Below are 20533 nucleotides of genomic sequence, written 5' to 3' on the forward strand. Positions count from 1 at the left end.
ATGGAAGAAGAAACGAATGGCTCTATATTTTGAATGCAGCTTTAAATTGGCAAATGTGCCTATATGAATGCATGTCTCCTCACCACCCACTCTTAAATTAAGGACTCATTTCCTTGTTTTTTTGCACTTGTGTTGGAAGTAATGACATATGACTGCAGCAAACTGTATTTCTAAGTGGCTTATAAAATGCTGAGTGAAAATAATCACTATAAAGGTAATGTCAGAAGTACCAGAGAGCTGTGTGCTGTTTCAAAGTAAATGGATGAAGAGTCGAATCATGTTATATTGTGTTATGAGAACATTGTGAACAGCAGGACACAAATAGCCCAGAAACAGCTGTCACAGCTGGGGATAATAGATTCATATCGCCTGGTAAACCTTGAGATGTACTGCAATCACATGGCACTCCCAGGAACAAGCCCAGGAAATTACCTTGATACAGAACATTCCGTCTGTTCTTCTCTGTAACCTTTTCATTGCCATCTGTCACCTTCGAAACAAACTGGGTTTACCACTGAAGAAAGTAAACAGCCAAATAGAGTAAAATATGTCTAGCAAGGAAACTTGCAGAAAAGACAGATTCGTTTTTTGTTTCTTCATTTTCCACCTGTAGCATAGTTGCTGTGCATCTTTCACTACTTCTCCGTTACATTTTGAATTGCCCTTTTTCAGGATTCTGCCCCACGCACGTTTTCATATCTTCCCAGCTGCAGTCAGTGATTTGTGTCCCTACAATCCCTACAAGTATCCAACTAAAATGCCTGTTTGAATCACCCTGATCTGACTGTAACTGTAAATCATGCACAGTGTAGGTTACAGCAACCTCAAGAGTAGAGGAGTGCGTAATGCAAATTCAACTTTTTTCCAAAAATCAAAATTATGTACCTATTAATAGCTGTTTAAACATGGAAGATAACACGTCTAATTGACATGTATTTGCAAAAGTGATGGATTGCTTTGTTTTTTGTATAAAATTCAAGTAGCCCTTTAAAATACCCTACTTAATTTACCCTACCTAAAGAGAATAAAAGAATAAGGCATCTTTCTATGTACGTATAGGAATATAGTTCATTTTAATGTCACCAATCTAATGAGATGCAGGGTGCTATCTATCACTGAGCTGATAGAAAAACAAGAAGAGAGAGCAGCGCCATCTGAGTGCAGTATTAAAAAGATTTATTGGCAAAAAATAATGTACACACTCACAGTGTAGGTACAGGAAGGTTAGCGTTGTGTAGACACAGTATCGGGTTCATCTGCTCTGCAGGGAGGACAGGCTGCAAAGTATGGGGGTGTCACTTCTGGTCATGGCTGTGCTGGTGGCCCCCAGCACTTCTTAGTCCATAGGTATACATAAGGGAAAGCCGCCAACGTCACTTCCGGGTGAACAAGACAAGGAATTGGTCGCACACTGGAACTCCAAATTATCTCGATGTCATCTTTATTGTCAAAAAAGGGTCAGACAGATACAGGCAATGGTAGACGTTTCACAAGCGATAGCTTGCTTGTTCACAACCCAAGTCACTTCCGGGTGTCAGGTGGAGCGGAGTAGTGTGCACGTTTGGAGCATGCGTGCTCCTTCCTCAGACATTGAGTTTGGCCATCTTAATGGTGATATTTATGTCATTCAGAGATTGGTGGGCGTGGAGAAACTACAGTGCCTTGCAAAAGTATTCACCCCCTTGGTATTTTTCGTGTTTTGTTGCCTCAACCTGGAATTAACATGGATTGTTTAAGGATTTGCATCATTTAGTTTTCAGAAAATGCCCACAACTTTGAAGATGTTTTTTTTATTGTGAAGCAAACAACAAATAGGACAAAATAACAGAGAAAGTCAATATGCATAACTATTCACCCCCCTAAAGTCAATACTTAGTAGAGCCACCTTTTGCGGCTATCACAGCTCCAAGTCACTTTGAATAAGTCTCTATGAGCTTGCCACATCTTACCATGGGGATTTTTGCCCATTCCTCCTTGCAAAACTGCTCCAGCTCCTTCAAGTTGGATGGTTTGCACTTGTGAACAGCAATCTTTGACTCTGACCACAGATTTTCTGTTGGATTGAGGTCTGGGCTTTGGCTAGGCCATTCCAACACATTTACATGTTTCCCCTTAAACCACTCAAGTGTTGCTGTAGTCATTGTCCTGCTGGAAGGTGAACCTCCGTCCTAGCCTCAAATCACACACAGAGTGGTACAGGTTTTGCTCAAGAATATCCCTGTATTTAGCACCATCCATTTTTCCCTCAACTCTGACCAGTTTCCCAGTCCCGACTGCTGAATAACATCCCCATAGCTCGATGCTGCTACCACAATGTTTCACTATGGGGATGGTGTTCTTTGGGTGATGTGATGTGTTGGGTTTGCGCCAGACATAGCGTTTTCTTTAATGGCCAAAAAGTTCAATTTTAGTCTCGTCAAACTTAAAATGTGCCATTTTATTTTTTGCTGAAAGTAATGGCTTTCTTCTGGCCACTCTGCCATAAAGCCCAACTCTATGGAGTGTACGGCTTATTGTCGTCCTATGTACAGATACTCCAGTCTCTGCTGTGGAACTCTGCAGCTCCTCCAGGGTTACCTTAGGTCTCTGTGCTGCCTCTTGGATTAATGCCCTCCTTGCCCGGTCCGTGAGTTTTGGTGTGCGGCCGTCTCTTGGCAGGTTTGCTGTTGTGCCATGTTCTTTCCATTTGGTTATGATAGATTTGATGGTGCTCCTAGGAATCATCAAAGATTTGGATATTTTTTTATAACCTAACCCTGACTTGTACTTCTCAACAACATTGAGAGTTTGGAGAGTTCCTTGGTCTTCATGGCAGTATTTAGTTAGTGGTGCCACTTGCTTAGGTGTTGCAGCCTCTGGGGCCTTTCAAAAAGGTGTGTATATGTAATGACAGATCAAAAAAAAAAGCCAAGGGGGGGTGAATGCTTTTGAAAGGCACTGTATATCTACCAATCCCAGAGGATAAGCTGACAAACACTGGGAATAGGCTGATTATAACACTTATAGGCAGTAATAGAGTACATAAATGAATATAAAAATAAAGATGAGAATAAAATTTGGATATAAGAGAATGTAAAAAATAGAATGAAAAAATAGTCTCTGTTGGGCCCTGATATGGAAGAGCATCACTAACGCAAGTCACAAGTTAACCATATCTCTGGGCATTAACCTACAGGTCATTTTGTACATATATAAGATCAACCCATTTAGGACCTCACCTTATGTACACTATTTGTAGTATATGTTGAACCTATCCTATGATTTTAAAGTGATTTTTAATGATGTCATAATACATTTTGCAATTTTTATTATATTGAGTACACTCTGTTTTCATTTGGGTCTACCAGTGGCTACCAATTTAAAGTCCAGTACCCTTTCACAATTTCTCTTTGTCTATTACCTTTGGATGTGGAACCACATTCTGAGTTATAGCTCAACATACTCTATTACTGAATGCTGAGAGCTTTAAAGGAAGCTGATGCTGTAATATGTGGAAAAGTGTATCACAATAAGCTGTGTCGTTTGGAAACACTTTCACCATGCTTATTAGTCAATAGACTTTCCTTAGCCCACAGAGATCTGGTACTACCATGAAAGGGCTAATTGGTTGTGTTTGACCCAAGGCTTTCAGTCTTCATCTAGGTCCACAGCACTCAGCCAGAGGGTAGGTAGTCACAGCGGTCAAGATCCCTCTTCCTCCAGTTATCAAATGAATGGGCTGGTTGGTGAGTGAGTTTGATGATGAGGTATACAATCTTATGGGTTCTTTGTCTCATCATGATGTCCTTACTTGGTCTTTACATGATGGTTACACAGTTTTGATTTCCAATTGGAAATTCACTTGTCTGACCTTCGGTTCCAAAATATGGATGGGGCTTCAGATAGAAGGGCCACTGTGCATTTTGCAAACAGAAAGTGAACTTATGATGTGAGATAAGGAGATAATGTCCAGTGCCTTGAAAAAGTATTTATACCCCTTGAAATTTTCCACATTTTGTCATATTACAACCAAAAACGTAAATGTATTTTATTGGGATTTTATGTGATAGGCCAACACAAAGTGGCACATAATTGTGAAGTGGAAGAAAAATGATAAATGGTTTTCAAAATGTTTTACAAATACATTTGTAAAAAGTGTGGTGTGCATTTGTATTCAGCCCCCCTGAGTCAATACTTTGTAGAACAACCTTTCTCTGCAATTACAGCTGCAAGTCTTTTTGGGGATGTCTCTACCAGCTTTGCATATCTAAAGAGTGACATTTTTGCCCATTCTTCTTTGCAAAATAGCTCAAGCTCTGTCAGATTGGATGGAGGGCGTCTGCAGGGCCGTCTTTACCATGTGGCAAAAGGGGCAGCTGCCCAGGGCCCGGTCATTGTTGGGAGGGCCCCTTTAATCCCGTGGTGCCCACCAGGGTTTTGTTTCCGCCAGAGTTCAGCCACCTTCGGCGCTGCTTAGTTCCATCACTTGTAAATACAGAAGCACTGCCTCTTTATTTACAAATGACAGCGCTCCTCTCCCCGAGGCCGCTCAAACCCCTCCCTCCTCTATACATCGATCTCTATGAGAGAGCAGAGGAGGAAGGGGCAGGAAGCTACATGAGTGCCGAACACTATAGGAGGGTGGAGTAGGGAGGGGCAGGGAATCTACACAAGTGCCGAATGCTATAGGAGAGCAGAGGAGAGAGGGGCAGGGAATCTACACAATTGGGGGGCTCTGAACTGGGGAAGAGAGCTTTGTATTGTGCGGGGGAAATGTACACAGCGCCCCCAATACACAGGCACCCCTCCACCCTGCACTCTGCACACAACACTCCCCTTCGCCCTGCACTCCATGCACAAAGCACCCCTCAACCCTGCACTCCATGCACAGCGCACCCCTCAACCTTGCACTCCGCGCACAGCGCACCCCCTCAGCCCTGCACTCCGCGCACAGCGCACTCCTCCGCCCTGCACTCCGCGCACAGCGCACCCCTCAGCCCTGCACTCCACACACAGCGCACCCCTCCGCCCTGCACTCTGTGCACAGCGCACCCCTCAGCCCTGCACTCCACATACAGCACACCCTTCAACCCTGCACTCCGCACACAGCGCACCCCTCAGCCCTGCACTCCATGCACAGCACACCCCTCAGCCTGTGCACAGCGCACACCCCTCAGCGCTGCACGCTGTGCACAGTGCACGCCTCAGCCCTGCACTCTGTGCTTTGTGCACAGTGCACCCCTCAGCCCTGCACTCTGTGCACAGTGCACCCCTCAGCCCTGCACTCTGTGCACAGTGCACCCCTCAGCCCTGCACTCTGTGCACAGTGCACCCCTCAGCCCTGCACTCTGTGCACAGTGCACCCCTCAGCCCTGCACTCTGTGCACAGTGCACCCCTCAGCCCTGCACTCCATGCACAGTGCACCCCTCAGCCCTGCACTCCACGCACCCCTCAGCCCTGCACTCCACGCACCCCTCAGCCCTGCACTCCACGCACCCCTCAGCCCTGCACTCCACGCACCCCTCAGTCCTGCACTCCACGCACCCCTCAGTTCTGCACTCCACGCACCCCTCAGCCCTGCACTCCATGCACAGTGCACCCCCTCAACCCTGCACAGCGCACCCCTCAACCCTGCACTACGTGCACAGCGCACCCCTCAACTCTGCACTATGTGCACAGCACACCCCTCAACCCTGCACTACATGCACAGCGCACCCCTCAACTCTGCACTCCATGCACAGCGCACCCCTCAACCCAGCACTCTGTACATAGAGCACCCCTCAACACTGTATTGTAATGATGTGCTGTAACCTCTAGCAACCAACCAGTGAGCTGTAATAATGTGTTGTAACCTCTAGCACCAGTGAGTGGTAATGATGTGCAGTAACCTTCAGCAACAAATCGGTGAACAGTAAGGATTTCCTGTAATTTCTAGCAACCAAGTAGTGAGCAACAATAATGATGTGCAGTAACCTCTAGCAACCAATTGGTGAGGGGTAATGATGTGCAGTAACCTCTAGCAACGAATTGGTGAGCGGTAATGATGTGCAGTAACCTCTAGCAACAAGTGAGAGGTAGGGATGTGCAGTAACCTCTAGCAACCAAACAGTGAGCAGTAATAATGTGCAGTAACCTCTGGCAACCAATCGCTGCCTGATCTGCTGCAGTGAACTGATATTGAGTCTAGCTGCTATTTATTGTATGTCTCTGGGGGGGGGGCGGGGCGGCAAAAAAAATGTTTGCCCAGGGTCCAATCAACATTAAAGATGGCCCTGAGCATCTGTGAACAGCAATTTTCAAGTCTTGCCACAGATTCTTAATTGGATTTAAATCTAGACTTTGACTGGGCCATTCTAACACACGAATGTGCTTTGATCTAAACCATTCCATTGTAGCTCTGGCTGTATGCTTAGGGTCGTTGTCCTGCTGGAAGGTGAACCTCCGCCCCGGTCTCAAGTCTTTTGCAGACTCTAACAAGTTTTTTTCTAAGATTGCCCTGTATTTGGCTCCATCCATCTTCCCTTCAACTCTGACCAGCTTCCCTGTCCATGCTGAAGTAAAGCATCCCCACAACATGATGCTGCCACCCCCATGTTTCACAGTGGGGATGGTGTGTTCAGGGTGATGTGCAGTGTTAGTTTTTTGACATTCATAGCCTTTTACTTTTAGGTCAAAAAGTTTAATTTTGGTCTCATCTAAGCAGAGCACCTTCTTCCACATGTTTGCTGAGTCCCCCACATGGCTTCTCGCAAACTGAAAATGGGCCTTCTTATGGCTCTCTTTCAACAATGGCTTTCTTCTTGCCACTCTTCCATAAAGGCCAGATTAGTGGAGTGCACGACTAATAGTTGTCCTGTGAACAGATTCTCCCACCTGAGCTGTGGATCTCTGCAGCTTCTCCAGAGTTACCATGGGCCTCTTTGGCTGCTTCTCTGATTAAGGCTCTTCTTGCCCGGCCTGTCAGTTTAGGTAGACAGCCATGTTTTGGTTGGTTTGTAGTTGTAAAATATTACAAAAAAGGGAGGGCGCACTGAGCTAGTGCATTTCCCAATTTTTTTTTAATCCAGGTAAAAAACAGCAATGGTTATACTCACATATAGATATAGTATATAGACGGTCTCGCTGCCTTACTCAGAACAATGGGTGTTCTTGGTACTGTAAAATATTAGAAAAAAGGGAGGGCGCACCGACCTAGTGCATTAACAAAAATATTTTTAATCCAAGTAATGGTTATACTCACAGACGTAGTATATGGACATATCAAGACAAATGCAAATGCGGACAGTCTTTCTAAGGTCTGTTGTGAGGAACCGGTGATGCCAGGAGACCAGGCGGTATTTGGAACGGCTGGCACGTTTCGAGGGAGGACCCTCTTCCTCAGAGCCAAACCGGCATCACCGGTTCCTAAAAACAGACCTGAGAAAGACTGTTTGCATTTGCATTTGTCTTGATATGTCCATATACTACGTCTGTATGTGAGTATAACCATTACTTGGATTAAAAATATTTTTGTTAATGCACTAGGTCGGTGCGCCCTCCCTTTTTTCTAATATTTTACAGATCCAAGAACACCCATTGTTCTGAGGAAGACAGCGAGACCATTGGCATTGAAAGAGTTGCCTGCACCACACATCCCTAGACCCACTACCCAAGCACAGGAGATTTATGTTGTGAAGATTTGCAGTTGTGCCATACTCTTTCTATTTTCAGATGATGGATTGAACAGTGCTCTGTGAAATGTTCAAAGCTTGGGATATATTTTTATAACCTAACCCTGCTTTAAACTTCCCCACAACTTTATCCCTGGCCTGTCTGGTGTATTCCTTGACCTTCATGATGCTGTTTATTCACTAAGGTTCTCTAACAAACCTCTGAGGGTTTCACAGAACAGCTGTATTTATACTGAGATTAAATTACACACAGGTGGACTCTATTTACTAATTAGGTAACTTCTGGAAGCAATTGGTTCCACTAGATTTTAGTTAGGGGTATCAGAGTAAAGGGGGCTGAATTCAAATGCACACCACACTTTTCAGATATTTAAATGTAAAAAGTTTGAAAACCATTTATCATTTTCCTTCCACTTCATAATTATGTTCCACTTTGTGTTGGTCTATCGCATAAAATCCCAATAAAATACAGTTACGTTTTTGGTTGTAACATGACAAAATGTGGAAAATTTCAAGGGGTGTGAATACTTTTTCAAGGCACTGTACATCTGAGTAAGGGGGATCTGTGAAAATCCCTCCTTCAATTCAGCACTCAGTACCCAAGCAGCCCATCTCAAGGCTTGAATATTGTCACATGGAGGGCGAGGAAGCTTTCTTGGCCATGTACCAAAGTTATGGAGGGGGTGAAGTAGCGTATTGGAGAAATATCTGCCAGGTCAGCAATGTGTCTATTGCTTTTTTATTTTGCTATACAGAATAACATTACAACTTAGCACAAAACGTTGCAGTCAGGAAATTAAAATATTTAGTTGCAGTGAATAAGCACCGGGTGCTTATGCGTTAATACATATAGTCTATACATTTTATTCTCCCCATTTAATATAGAAGTGTATTCCGGTCCATGTCTGGGGCCCGTGCGGGATCTTCTGATCCTTTGAAGTCATGTAAATTGTAATCATCTCATTGTAGCCGAAGGCATTTTGTATGTTAAAAAATTCCCCTGGAAATAAGGAACATTTAATTATATATTCTCTATAGTCTGCAGGCAATGTATTAACCCTGCTCTAGTTAGACATTCACTGCGCTGCAGTTTTAGATAACGAGGAATTGACATCTTGGCATTCTATAACTTCTATAATTAATGGCAGTGAGAAAAACTGGGGCACCGTAGAAATAGTGGTGCTGCCTTCTCCTGGCATGTGCCTTCCTTCCACTCTTAAAGTGTAACACCACCTTCAAGTACATTTTTGGCTTTTAAAAGCAATATGCAGCTTACAGTTTTCACCAATCAAATTGTTTTCCTTAGCTTGACGGTTCAAGTTTGATAGCGCTCTATGTGGCTTCCATATATATATATTTTGCCAGTGGATGCACCTGAGAACCCTACTTTTAGAAGCATTTTTTTAACTTAGGTTTTCTTTGTCACCGAGCACATTTAAGTTTTTTCAAGTGTGTCTTAGGACTTACTAGGACATACTGATTTAGTAAAGGAATAAATGCTCTCCTGGCAAAATTAATGTATATTTCCTTTTGCACTTGATTTGGATATTCTAAATAAACATAGCCTAACCTTTTTTATCACCATTCAAGTTGGAAAGTGAGCATTTATTTAGCTAGGTAAACAGCTTTAATCATCAACCTCCATGTTTTTGGAAGCCACCCTTACACCCTATAGCTTGCATTCTCATTTTTGCAAATGTATCAGTGATACATAAAACTAGGCCAGCTCTAAACACAAGTGTTAACCATGAAGGACCTTTGCCCACTGAGCCACTGCAAACCCATCTTTCATATTGTCTAAAAGCAGATGGGACTGTTGTGTCACTCTGACAATTACATTCATGTGTTTCAGTCATCTGATATTGTAGAGTCAAGGAAAACTCCTCATTTCATTAACTCCTTTTCATTTGCCTTAATAAGATCTTAATCATTCAATTTTGGTTGACTTGGAACAAAAAATTATTGGTAATTTTTCCATGAATGGCAGTCAATGTGAGGGCCTTGTAAATGATGTCTGGAGTTTGAGTGTACCATTTAATGTGCTCCTATAGATTGATTGTATAATAGATACACGTGAGAAGCGTTCACTCATGTTGTACACAACAGGACAGAAGAAGGGGATTACCCTAGACCCCAAAAGAGAATTTCCTTATTTATTTATTTACATATTGTCATTCTGCAAAAAGTGAGATCTTATATGCTTATGTAAGATGCAGTATATGCAAAACCTATCTATGTTTTATTCATTTATTCTATTCGGGACTGGCAAATAAAAAGTTTAGATGTTTTAGCCGAGCAACAAATATGAAATATTGTAGGCCAATATTTTGTATTTTAATTTTCAGCCAGCAGGTAGTTTTATAGGCTTCCTATCACAAGTTTACTAGATTAGTCTTCTCTGCTGTGTGAAAAAAATTCCTGTGTATGGAGTTCAATAGCTCCAGCCCCAACTTGCCCACAACTGAATAAGGCACGGTAGCACTAAATCCTGGTTTCAGCGCTCACTTTGGCATGTTATGCAACAAGTGTCATTAACCGCAAGGTGTTATACAGATCCAGGGCTGTAGTCTAGCCTTTTGACACCCAGACCCTGAAGACCCCTCTGCGGGTATTTCCACCTTGATGGGCAAAGCCTGGACCATGGTCAGAGCCAGTGACATGGACAAGGTAAGGCAGGGTTTCCCTGTACCCTCTGACATACCAGTTCCTGGCTTAAATGTCTTAATGTCTTAATGGCTCTGTGGTATACACTACATCCTTATTCTACAAGATATACCCCTGTGCTATGAACAATAACAATTCATGAGCACAAATGTAAGGGGACTTACATGGTTGGTGCTTTTACCCTAACTGTATTCCCCACCCGGAGGTTTTTTCCAGCTTGTGATGTAGTGCTTACAAGACTTTTTTCTGCCCACAATGCAAGTTGATCATTTGCCCCACCACCTGTTGACCACTGCCAAAAATACAAAAATAAAAAGCCACTGGAACTCAGTTAGCACCTGGGTTACTACGACCCCTTCATAAGGAACATGTTGACACCCCCTCCCCCTTAATCCACATCCATTCTATAAGTACCCTGCAGGGGAATGCCCTCGCTTAGCAATAGAGGATTACAGGCGCTTGGGAGCAGACAGCAGTGAGTCCGCTACAGGCCCAGAGGAAACTGCAAATTCTGGAATCAGAGGGGGTTATCAGCCACAAACTCTTTTTCTGCCTTGCACCCCCCCCCCGCCCCCAATCTTCTTCTAATTCTGCCCAGAGAACAGAATTGCCCGATGCACCTGCTACAATACAAACAAAAGGGGATGCTTACGAAAAAAAAGGTGACAAGCTGTGAGATCAGACTTCGCAGAAAAGTCAGTGTAGAGCATGAGAGGTCTTGTAATGCCTAGGTTCTACTCTGATATGGGATGTAATGGAATCCTGTAGTCAATCAGAATCCTGTAGTTTCAGCAAGGGGGGTTACTACAGCTGTAGAACCTTTTTCAAGAGTTACAGCAGACTTCTGTTGGTATATGTACTGCTGATACCATTGAACTACTGAATATCTATATCTTAGCAGAGGATACATTTGTTCATGAAGAAAGAGTTCAGTTCATGAAAAGCCAAAGTAGATTGCTGGACTTGGGTGCTGGGGGCTTTCGATGCAGAAAGGTTGGTATTTGGCACAAAGGATTACAGAGAGGGATGGTGTGAGGCTTATACAGAAAGTTATTATTGGGGTTGCAGGGAACTCTATTATAAAGGTTACAGTTAGGGTTAGTGTTAGACCTTATCAGAAGGGTTAGGGTTACACGGATGGTTAGAGTGAGGGTTTGTATTCGTGTTACAGAGAGGAGCAGAGAAGTTTATTGTGAGGATTATAGGGAGAGTTAGTGTGAGGGTTACAGGAAATGGTATTGAGAAGGTTTTAGTATTTGTGTTACCTGTTGTTAGAAAGGTTAGTGTGATCATTGCAAGAAGGGTTAGTGTTAGGTTTGCAGGGAGGTTCAGTGTAGGGCTACAGGAAGGGTTAGTGTTAGATTTGCAGGGAAAATAGTGTGAGGGTTACAGGGAAGGTTAGTTTAGGGATGTAAGGAGGGTTAGTGTAAGGTTTGCAGGGATTACAGGGAAGGTTAGTGTAGGGCTGTAGGAAGGGTTAGTGTTAGGTTTGCAGGGAGAGCAGTGTGAGGGTTACAGGGAAGGTTAGTTTAGGGATGTAGGGAGGGTTAATGTAAGGTTTGCGGGGAGGGTTAGTGTAGGGCTATAGAAAGGGTAAGTGTTAGGTTTGCAGGGAGAGTAGTGTGAGGGTTACAGGGAGGGTTAGTGTAGGGCTGTAGGAAGGGTTTATGTTAGGTTTGCAGGGAGAGTAGTGTGAGGGTTACAGGGAAGGTTAGTTTAGGGATGTAGGGAGGGTTAGTGTAAGGTTTGCAGGGAGAGTAGTGTGAGGGTTACAGGGAAGGTTAGTGTAGGGCTGTAGGAAGGGTTAGTGTTAGGTTTCCAGGGAGAGTAGTATGAGGGTTACAGGGAAGGTTAGTTTAGGGATGTAGAGATGGTTAGTGTAAGGTTTGCAGGGAGAGTAGTGTGAGGGTTACAGGGAAGGTTAGTGTAGGGCTGTAGGAAGGGTTAGTGTTAGGTTTGCGTGGAGAGTAGTGTGAGGGTTACAGGGAAGGTTAGTTTAGGGATGTAGGGAGGGTTAATGTAAGGTTTGCAGGGAGAGTAGTGTGAGGGTTACAGGGAAGGTTAGTGTAGGGCAGTAGGAAGGGTTAGTGTTAGGTTTGCAGGGAGAGTAGTGTGAGGGTTACAGGGAAGGTTAGTTTAGGGATGTAGGGAGGGTTAGTGTAAGGTTTGCAGGGAGGGTTAGTGTAGGGCTGTAGAAAGGGTTAGTGTTAGGTTTGCAGGGAGAGTAGTGTGAGGGTTACAGGGAGAATTAGCCTATTGGTTGCATGGAGGGTTATTGTTTGGAGTATAAGTAGTGCAGGCAATTGGGAGGGCCAGTGTGAGGATAACAGGGAAGGATAGCGTGAGAGGGGCTTAGTTCCAATCCCTTTGTGAGAATACTGTATGTTGTTCAGAGCCTATGTTTTGTTGCATTATTTCCTGTAGATCTGATTTCTAGTATTTTGCTGCAATTACATTAGATACAATCTTTGGAAGATAATTTAAAATGATGTCAATTTTAATTTACAAAACAGAGTGACCTCCAGTGTCCTCTATTTTATTTTGAGTGGGAGTACTGCAGCATGGCCAAGCAAGGGCACAGTATTTGTTACTGAAGGGCAAGCAACGCACAAGGGTAGTTTGTCACTAAAGGGCAAATGATGCTTGAGTACAATATTTGGCACCAAATCGCAATAATTTATGTCTGAGCAGGAAAATGCATTACGTGTTTTTTATTTGAAAATCATAAAACAACATTTATTATTTTAAAAATAATTGTACTTTTATTCATAGATTACTAAAGTATGCCATTAGATAGTAAGCTCCTCCTTTAAAGCAAATAGACTTTCCCTAAATAAATAAAAAAAAAAAATTATCTAGATGGATTATATTGTATTAGGCTCAGTTCACGCAATGCATTTTTTCATGCTTTTTCCAGAAATGCAGGACATTATTTTTAACATGGGTTCTTATGGAACACATGCACATCAATGCATTTTCGTGCCTCTGTGTTTTAGGAAAGGTTCAGGGGCTTTTTTAAAGACTTCAATGGAGAAGCAGCAGAAAAGCATGTAGTGTGTTTTTAGTGCATTCTTGACGTGTTTTTCATTACATTATTGAATCTGCCCAACAATAAATTGGCCTAATACAAAGAAAAAAGCATAAAAAAGGCTAAATGCAAAATGCGTCAAAAACGAGTGTCTAAAAACACAGAAAGCACTTCAGAAACACTCAAAAGCAACATGCATAGATGTGAATCGAGCCTTATATTTTCTCTTTCAGCAATAATGCTGATTGTACTGTCAGATAAGCTGACAACTAAAAGGTGCAGCTTCCAATCGGTTTATGACATAATTATGAAAATTTAGAAGACCATGCAAGTTTACAGTACATAAATAATTGAGCACTCGATGAGATTATATAATAGTTTCATGTTGACATTTTGAAATAAATTGTTGTGTATTTAATCAACATTGCAGTGTAAAGTTTTTTTCTTTATTAAAGGCACAGTCGCAATGGATCTTCAGAACACAGACTGCCGTCCTGCAAACAGCAGCAAGCTGACATTGCCATCAGAAAATGGTTCCGGTACCAGAAGACCCAGCATTGCACCGGTTCTGGAAATTGCAGACAGCTCTACAGTGTTACCTTGTGATCTGCTTAGTGACCAATCGGAGGATGAGTTGACCCAGTCAGATGATGAGGGTCTCCCAGTTTTGGAGTAAGTTTGATGTGGTCATTGCTCATGTGGCACATGGAGGAAATAAAAAGTGGGCATAGCCTGGTCAGACCCTACAATCAGAGTGGCTTCAAGGGGAATAGTTAAAGTGAGCAAAAGCCTATTTTTTGTATAGACTGAACTAATATATGTAGTTTTGACAGGTACCCATTCCCATTTCCACTCAGATCATCTAGGTGATCCGAGTGGAAGATCATCCCCCCCCCCACAGTCTCTTCTCAGACATGTCACAGTTCCCAAAAGACTGTAGGACCATTCACAAAACGCGGCGCGCGCATGTGCAGTGGGTGCCCGGCTGTGAAGCCGGAAGCAGTGTAGCGGCCCACAGTTAGGATGTTGGTTCCAGGAACCCGAAGGCTAATAAAGAACTAGCCCGGGTGAGGGCAACACTCGATCCCTGGACAGGTAAGTATCCTTTTATTGTAAAGTCAGCAGCTACAGGATTTGTTTTTTGTTTTTTCCAGAGTGAACTTCCTCTTTAGGTACACTCTTTAATCTCTATGCCACAAGTTATAGTCTCATAGACACGCATAAACCTCAGTTAAAAAACAAGAGAGTACTTTTCATTAGATATGATTTCTTGATCGTACATCACAGGACACAGAGGATATGACTACTTGTGGTATACTGCCACCTTCAGGTGAATGGACACTATGCAAAAAAAACTGGAAATTTCACACGGCATAACCCCCCTCAACTAGGCTAGGCCTGATTAAGCTAGTGTTTTTAGGCAATGGATGTGCCCACAGATGTCTCTCTGAAGATCTATTTTCTGGGGCTTTGTACCTGATTTCTATTCATAACAACCCTGTGGAGTAGAGCAGGGCCTCATCCTGGCCTGGGTGCTGTGGCCAGATGGCAAGGATGGACTGTACCTGGACCCTGCATGCAAGAACAGGGAAGGCCTGTAATGTTACCAGTCAGTGCTGAATCTTGCAGGCAGCAATCTCTGGGGAACAATATATCCAGTGACGTTGCTGGTAGAGTGTTTACAGGTCCAGGGCAGTGATCCCCCTGAAAGGGAGTCAAGTCCCTGAAGGCTCTGAGGGACATGACCACTGTGATGGGTGAAGATTGGTTCTCCTGGCAGACTGGTTAGTACACACGTACACACTGTATATACAGTATCTCACAAAAGTGTGTACACCCCTCACATTTTTGTAAATATTTTATTATACCTTTTCATATGACAACACTGAAGAAATGACACTTTGCTACAATGTAAAGTAGTGAGTGTACAGCTTGTATAACAGTGTAAATTTGCTGTCCCCTCAAAATAACTCAACACACAGCCATTAATGTCTAAACCGCTGGCAACAAAAGTGAGTACACCCCTAAGTGAAAATGTCCAAATTGGGCCCAATTAGCCATTTTCCCTCTCCAGTGTCATGTGATTCGTTAGTGTTACAAGGTCTCAGGTGTGAATGGGGAGAAGGTGTGTTTAATTTGGTGTTATCGCTCTCTCATACTGGTCACTGGAAGTTCAACATGGCACCTCATGGCAAAGAACTCTGACGATCGGAAAAAAATAATTGTTGCTCTACATAAAGATGGCCTATGCTTCTCTGCCTTTTGGCTAAGATCAAGTGTAGTATCTGTTCTTATCAGTTGCCAGAGGAGGCGCTGTGCTACTTCCATAGCAGTGAGCTATGCAAATCCAATGGTATAATTGTGCCTAGAAGGGAAGTTTCAGCAGGGACTACATCGAGCTGCCCGACAGATACTGGGGGCCGATCAATGGTCGAATCTGAGCTGTCTGGAAGGGTGCTCCTGGTGAGGATGGGTGCTGCCATTGGGTCTGGCCAGAGGGTCGGGCCTTCTGGCCTAGATTGGTGTAGTCCTAGCTCCGGTCAGTTTTTCGGGAGAGAACACTGCGGTTAGTATTTCCTGAATGTAATTAGGTAGGAGTGACAGGAGCGGTGGTTGCCTTGGGGTCAGGGGCTTTCCCTAAGCTCTCAGAACTCCAGGTCTTCCTGGATGGGGTGGGGGCTGCGCTGACTGGGCTGTTGGTCAGGGTTGGGAGAAAAGCCTGTGGTGAATGTGCCCCTGACGTGGCAATTCAGGGGTGCCATACAATCACTGTGAGTGATGGTCAATTTGATTTATGGCACCATGGTCACTTCATCACACACACTTTTTTCACACCTGCCTCTAGGGCTGAAGGTAAGAAGGCTAGGACCAGAGGAATTTTTTATTCCTGGCCGAAGGGCCGGCCATTGTATTGCACAATGGCCACTTTTGCCTTGGGGTCAGGGGCTTTCCCTAAGCTCTCAGAACTCCAGGTCTTCCTGGATGGGGTGGGGGCTGCGCTGACTGGGCTGTTGGTCAGGGTTGGGAGAAAAGCCTGTGGTGAATGTCCCCCTGACGTGGCAGTTCAGGGGTGCCATACAATCACTGTGAGTGATGGTCAATTTGATTTATGGCACCATGGTCACTTCATCACACACACTTTTTTCACACCTGCCTCTAGGGCTGAAGGTAACAAGGCTAGGACCAGAGGAATTCTTTATTCCTGGCCGAAGGGCCGGCCATTGTATTGCACAATGGCCACTTTTCACTTCTCCCACATCCCTCTCCCCACTTTATATTGATTTACCCACTTGTTTGTCACTTTTTTGTATTCTTTTTGTTTGATGTGTTACACGCGTTTTGTTACAGTGTGATTAGTAGGGTGTGGGTCCTCGGGCCTACCCTGAAAGTCTTGGGAGAGGGTGGACATGGCCTTCTGGCTTGGTTCGCACTCTCTCATGGGGTCTCCCTGCAGGGGAGCCCCACCGAGTACATGGGTAGGTCTGTTTCGGCAGACCTTCCAGAGAAAGGGGGTCCGTCTGGTTTCGGCCAGATGGGCCCAGTGAGTACTTCAGTCCCCTTCTGGAGCCTAACGTCCCGTTAGGCTCCAGGTCCTTCCTAGGGAGGATTGTGTAACACCCGTTGCACGTTTTGTGTCACTCTTTATGTGTGTGCACTTTTTTGGCACCGGGTGGAGTTTTTGAGTGTGTTTCACACGCCACAGGCTTTTCAAAAAAAAAAAGTAATAGCAATAAAATAACTAATTGACAAAAATGTATAAATCAAGTAGCGGTAGAAATATAAAAAAGAACAGCAAGCATGTTGTTTGTGAAAATGACAACAAATTAAGGTAAACATTACAATAACAAAGCAGAATATGTTGCAACTTAAAATACACGATAGGTTGCCTGTAAGAAATGTTGGTACCCATACGTCATGTTCCACTTTGCTCTGCACTGTCGTGGAAATGCAATCAGGAGATTTAAGTGTAAATTCTTTTCATGAGTGAAGTGATTGTCTCATCTTCTTAAGCCCGTCATCGGTGAACTTATAAAATATTTTCCTGCACACAAAGGCCCTTGCAGAATGAAACAAGATTTGTTTTAAAAGACATTCCTGTTGAACTGCAATTCTGTCTTATTTCACAGTGACCATGTGTCATTTATATTTCATGTGAAATCGCATTTGCATGGTTGTGAGCATTCATGAATAATGTTTATTTTCAGGGAAAACATTAGCACCAAAGATGCACACTGTTACAATGTGTAGAACTGGCTGTTATGGTGTAACACTGCCCCCATGTGGCTGGTTATCAAATTGTCTGCAATAGTTGGGAATATTATTATTTTTATTATTATACAGGATTTATATAGTGCCAACAGTTTGTGCAGCGCTTTACAACATGAGGGCAGACATTACAGTTACATTACAATTTGGTACAAGAGGAATCAGAGGGCCCTGCTCGTTAGAGCTTACAATCTAAAAAAGAAGGGTCAATTGATACAAAAGGTAATAGCTGTGGGGGGATGAGCTGATGGAAGAAGTAAAACAGTGTTAGTTAGAAGCAGCATATGCTTCTTTGAAGAGAGGGGTTTTCAGGGATCGCCTAAAGATGTATAGATTAGGGGACAGTCGGACAGATTGGGGTAGGGAGTTCCAAAGGATGGGAGAAGCTCTGGAGAAATCCTGGAGGTGAGCATGGGAGGAGGTGACAAGGGAGCTGGAGGTCTTGTGATGACCGAAAGAGAGCGGCTTGGTTGCTATTTTGGGACTAGGTTAGTGATGTAGCTGGGGGCAGAGTTATGGATGGCTTTGTAAATTATTGTTAGTACTTTGAATTCTATTTGTTGGGTGAGTGGTAGCCAATGGAGGGATTTGCAGAGAGGGGTGGAGGACACTGAATGGTTGGTAAGGTGGATGAGTCTTGCAGCGGCATTCATGATGGACTGAAGGGGGATTGTCTATGTAAAGGTAATCCAATTAGGAGGGAGTTGCAGTAGTCGAGGCAACTATATGTTTCAGATGCCCTACTTGGATTCTGTGATTGGGCTGCATATGCTATGTGAAAAATATTGTACAATACACAGGGGCTGCCTAACTGCATTGAGGGGTGTCACAGTACACTATGTTATGGTGTGAATGGGTCCTCAGTGGAAACAATCCATTGTATGGCTGTGTATATGTATGGTATAATCTGATTGCTCAAATGATATATTTGTTACTATCATATATTTTCAATAAAAAATGTGAAATATAAAATCTGTGTATTCCCATTACATCAGCTGAAATATTAAAGCAGGCTGTAGAGAAAAGAGGCAGTGGTCATTAAAGTGGAAGTAAACCCATCGATTTAACAGTTTAAAAAAACAGTTTCATTTCTGGAAATGTAACTGTCACATTGGTTGTGTCCTTAACCAAACTGTCAAACCATCCAGTGCCTGATGTCATAACTGATCACATGTGCAGCATCATAGCAGTTGAAGATTAAACAGGCAAAGATGGCAGCTTCCTTGGCTGAAAATGATAGGAGGGTTTACTTCCTCTTTAACGCAAAATTCTGTCAGTAATCTCTTAATACCTGCCCCTGATATTTTCATATTACATTTCATATTACCCTTGGCTAACGCAGGTGCTCAGGAAGGAGGTGAAACTGACAGAAATATCTTCAGGATCAGAAAATAGGAGTCTCTGATGCCCTCTAGTGCCTGTTAAAGTGAAAGTCATTCACCTGTTTTTTTGTTTTTTTTTTTACTTCTGCAGTTATGTGAAAGGATACCCACCAAATTCACCGTATATTGGGAGCTCGCCAACTCTTTGCCACCTTCTGCCATCAAAAGCTGCATTTTGCTGCCTGCGATTGGACAAGGTATTGTATGTTCTATAAAGTAATTGTGCATTGTGTTTTTTTTTAATGACCCAAGCCAGAGAGTGGTTGTAGACTAGTACAAATTACCTACTGACAAACAAAATCCCAAAAGTATTTCTTCATTTATGTTGTCTCATTCACTTGCTCAACCTGTGGCCCTCCAGCTGTTGTGAAACTACAAGTCCCATCATTCCTCAGCCTTTGGGAATCATGCTTGTACTTGTCAGCCTTGCAATGCCTCATGGGACTTGTCGTTTCACAACAGCTAGTGGCCACAGGTTGAGCACTCATGTAACGGACAAAATCTTTTTATGTCTTTTTGCCATGTTTGAATGAATGAATTTGTAAGTCAGTGTTTTATTGGGGACAAATCTTTCCTGCGTTGTGGGTGCCTTTATCATGGAATAGACTCTTGATAAAAGTTTATAAAACTTTACAAAGTTGGAGAACTTTGTTGGAAGTTCGGTTGACACTTTATGAGTGCACAGGAGAGTTCTACATTCCCTGTGCTTGTCATATTGTTTCCTGATGAGTGAGCAGCACCCAGCTAGGCGAGAGATGTGTTTGTATCCCGGGGGGGAGAATGTGTTGACAGGTGTCTCCGGCATTCCTCAGTAAGTTGTGGTGTCTCCCTGCGCACACAGGGCTGCAAACATAACAGCTTTGAAGATGCTAAGGCCTACGGCTTCAAGAACAAACTGATTATCGTGTCTGCAGAGACCGCGGGGAACGGGCTGTATAATTTCATCGTTCCCCTGAGGGCGTACTACAGATCGCGCAAAGAGCTTAATCCCATCGTCCTCCTCCTGGACAATCCGTACGTAATTCTTCTATTTTGTCCTAATTCTGAAGGAACAGGAGGCAGCAAAACCCATTTTTTTGAATGTATCATTCTAAGCTGTAACAGAATTGCTTTACATTTTTTATTTTCTCAGTTGTATTTATCTCATCCTGCTCCTTCTCAGTGCTTTAGTTTGATGCTTCCTTCTGACATTATCTACTTTTTAACATTGTGCTGGTTTGTGTATATATGAGTCCTCAAGTGTACAGAATGAAATGACTGATGGAGTGATCCTAATCTGATTGGAGATGTTAGGTGTACACAGTGCAGCTCATTGCAAGCTTGGAAAATATATATTTTATTAATGTCAAACATAAGAGCAGATAATACCCTATTCACAAGAGCATGTAGATACAAAATCAAAAATGAATGTATAATTTAAAATTATCATTTCAAAGAGATGCTAATGCATTGTAAAGGGTTAGTCCAGCCAAAACAGATGTTTCAATTAGTTTCTTTTTAAGATTAGCCCCAAACAGAATCAAAGAATGAAAGTAAATCCACA

The 20533-nt window shown here is 43.2% G+C and overlaps 1 protein-coding gene and 1 pseudogene across 7 annotated transcripts in view; both read left to right on the forward strand.

The window, feature by feature from the left end:
• KCNT1 (potassium sodium-activated channel subfamily T member 1) overlaps positions 1–20533 on the forward strand; it is a 587173-nt gene that overhangs the window by 524687 nt on the left and 41953 nt on the right. For all 7 annotated transcript variants that reach the window (XR_012236041.1, XM_073599682.1, XM_073599683.1 and 4 more), the window contains 3 exons: positions 13798–14014; positions 19082–19187; positions 19832–20004. Coding sequence is in view for 6 of the 7 variants with exons in the window: in XM_073599682.1 (XP_073455783.1) it covers positions 13798–14014; positions 19082–19187; positions 19832–20004 (496 nt within the window). In the remaining variant the exon portion in view is untranslated. The remainder of the gene's footprint in view (positions 1–13797; positions 14015–19081; positions 19188–19831; positions 20005–20533) is intronic.
• Positions 15589–15694, forward strand: LOC141109072 (U2 spliceosomal RNA; annotated as a pseudogene).

This window comes from Aquarana catesbeiana, linkage group LG09 (assembly GCF_042186555.1).
Source record: "Aquarana catesbeiana isolate 2022-GZ linkage group LG09, ASM4218655v1, whole genome shotgun sequence".
Taxonomy (NCBI): Eukaryota; Metazoa; Chordata; class Amphibia; order Anura; family Ranidae; genus Aquarana; species Aquarana catesbeiana.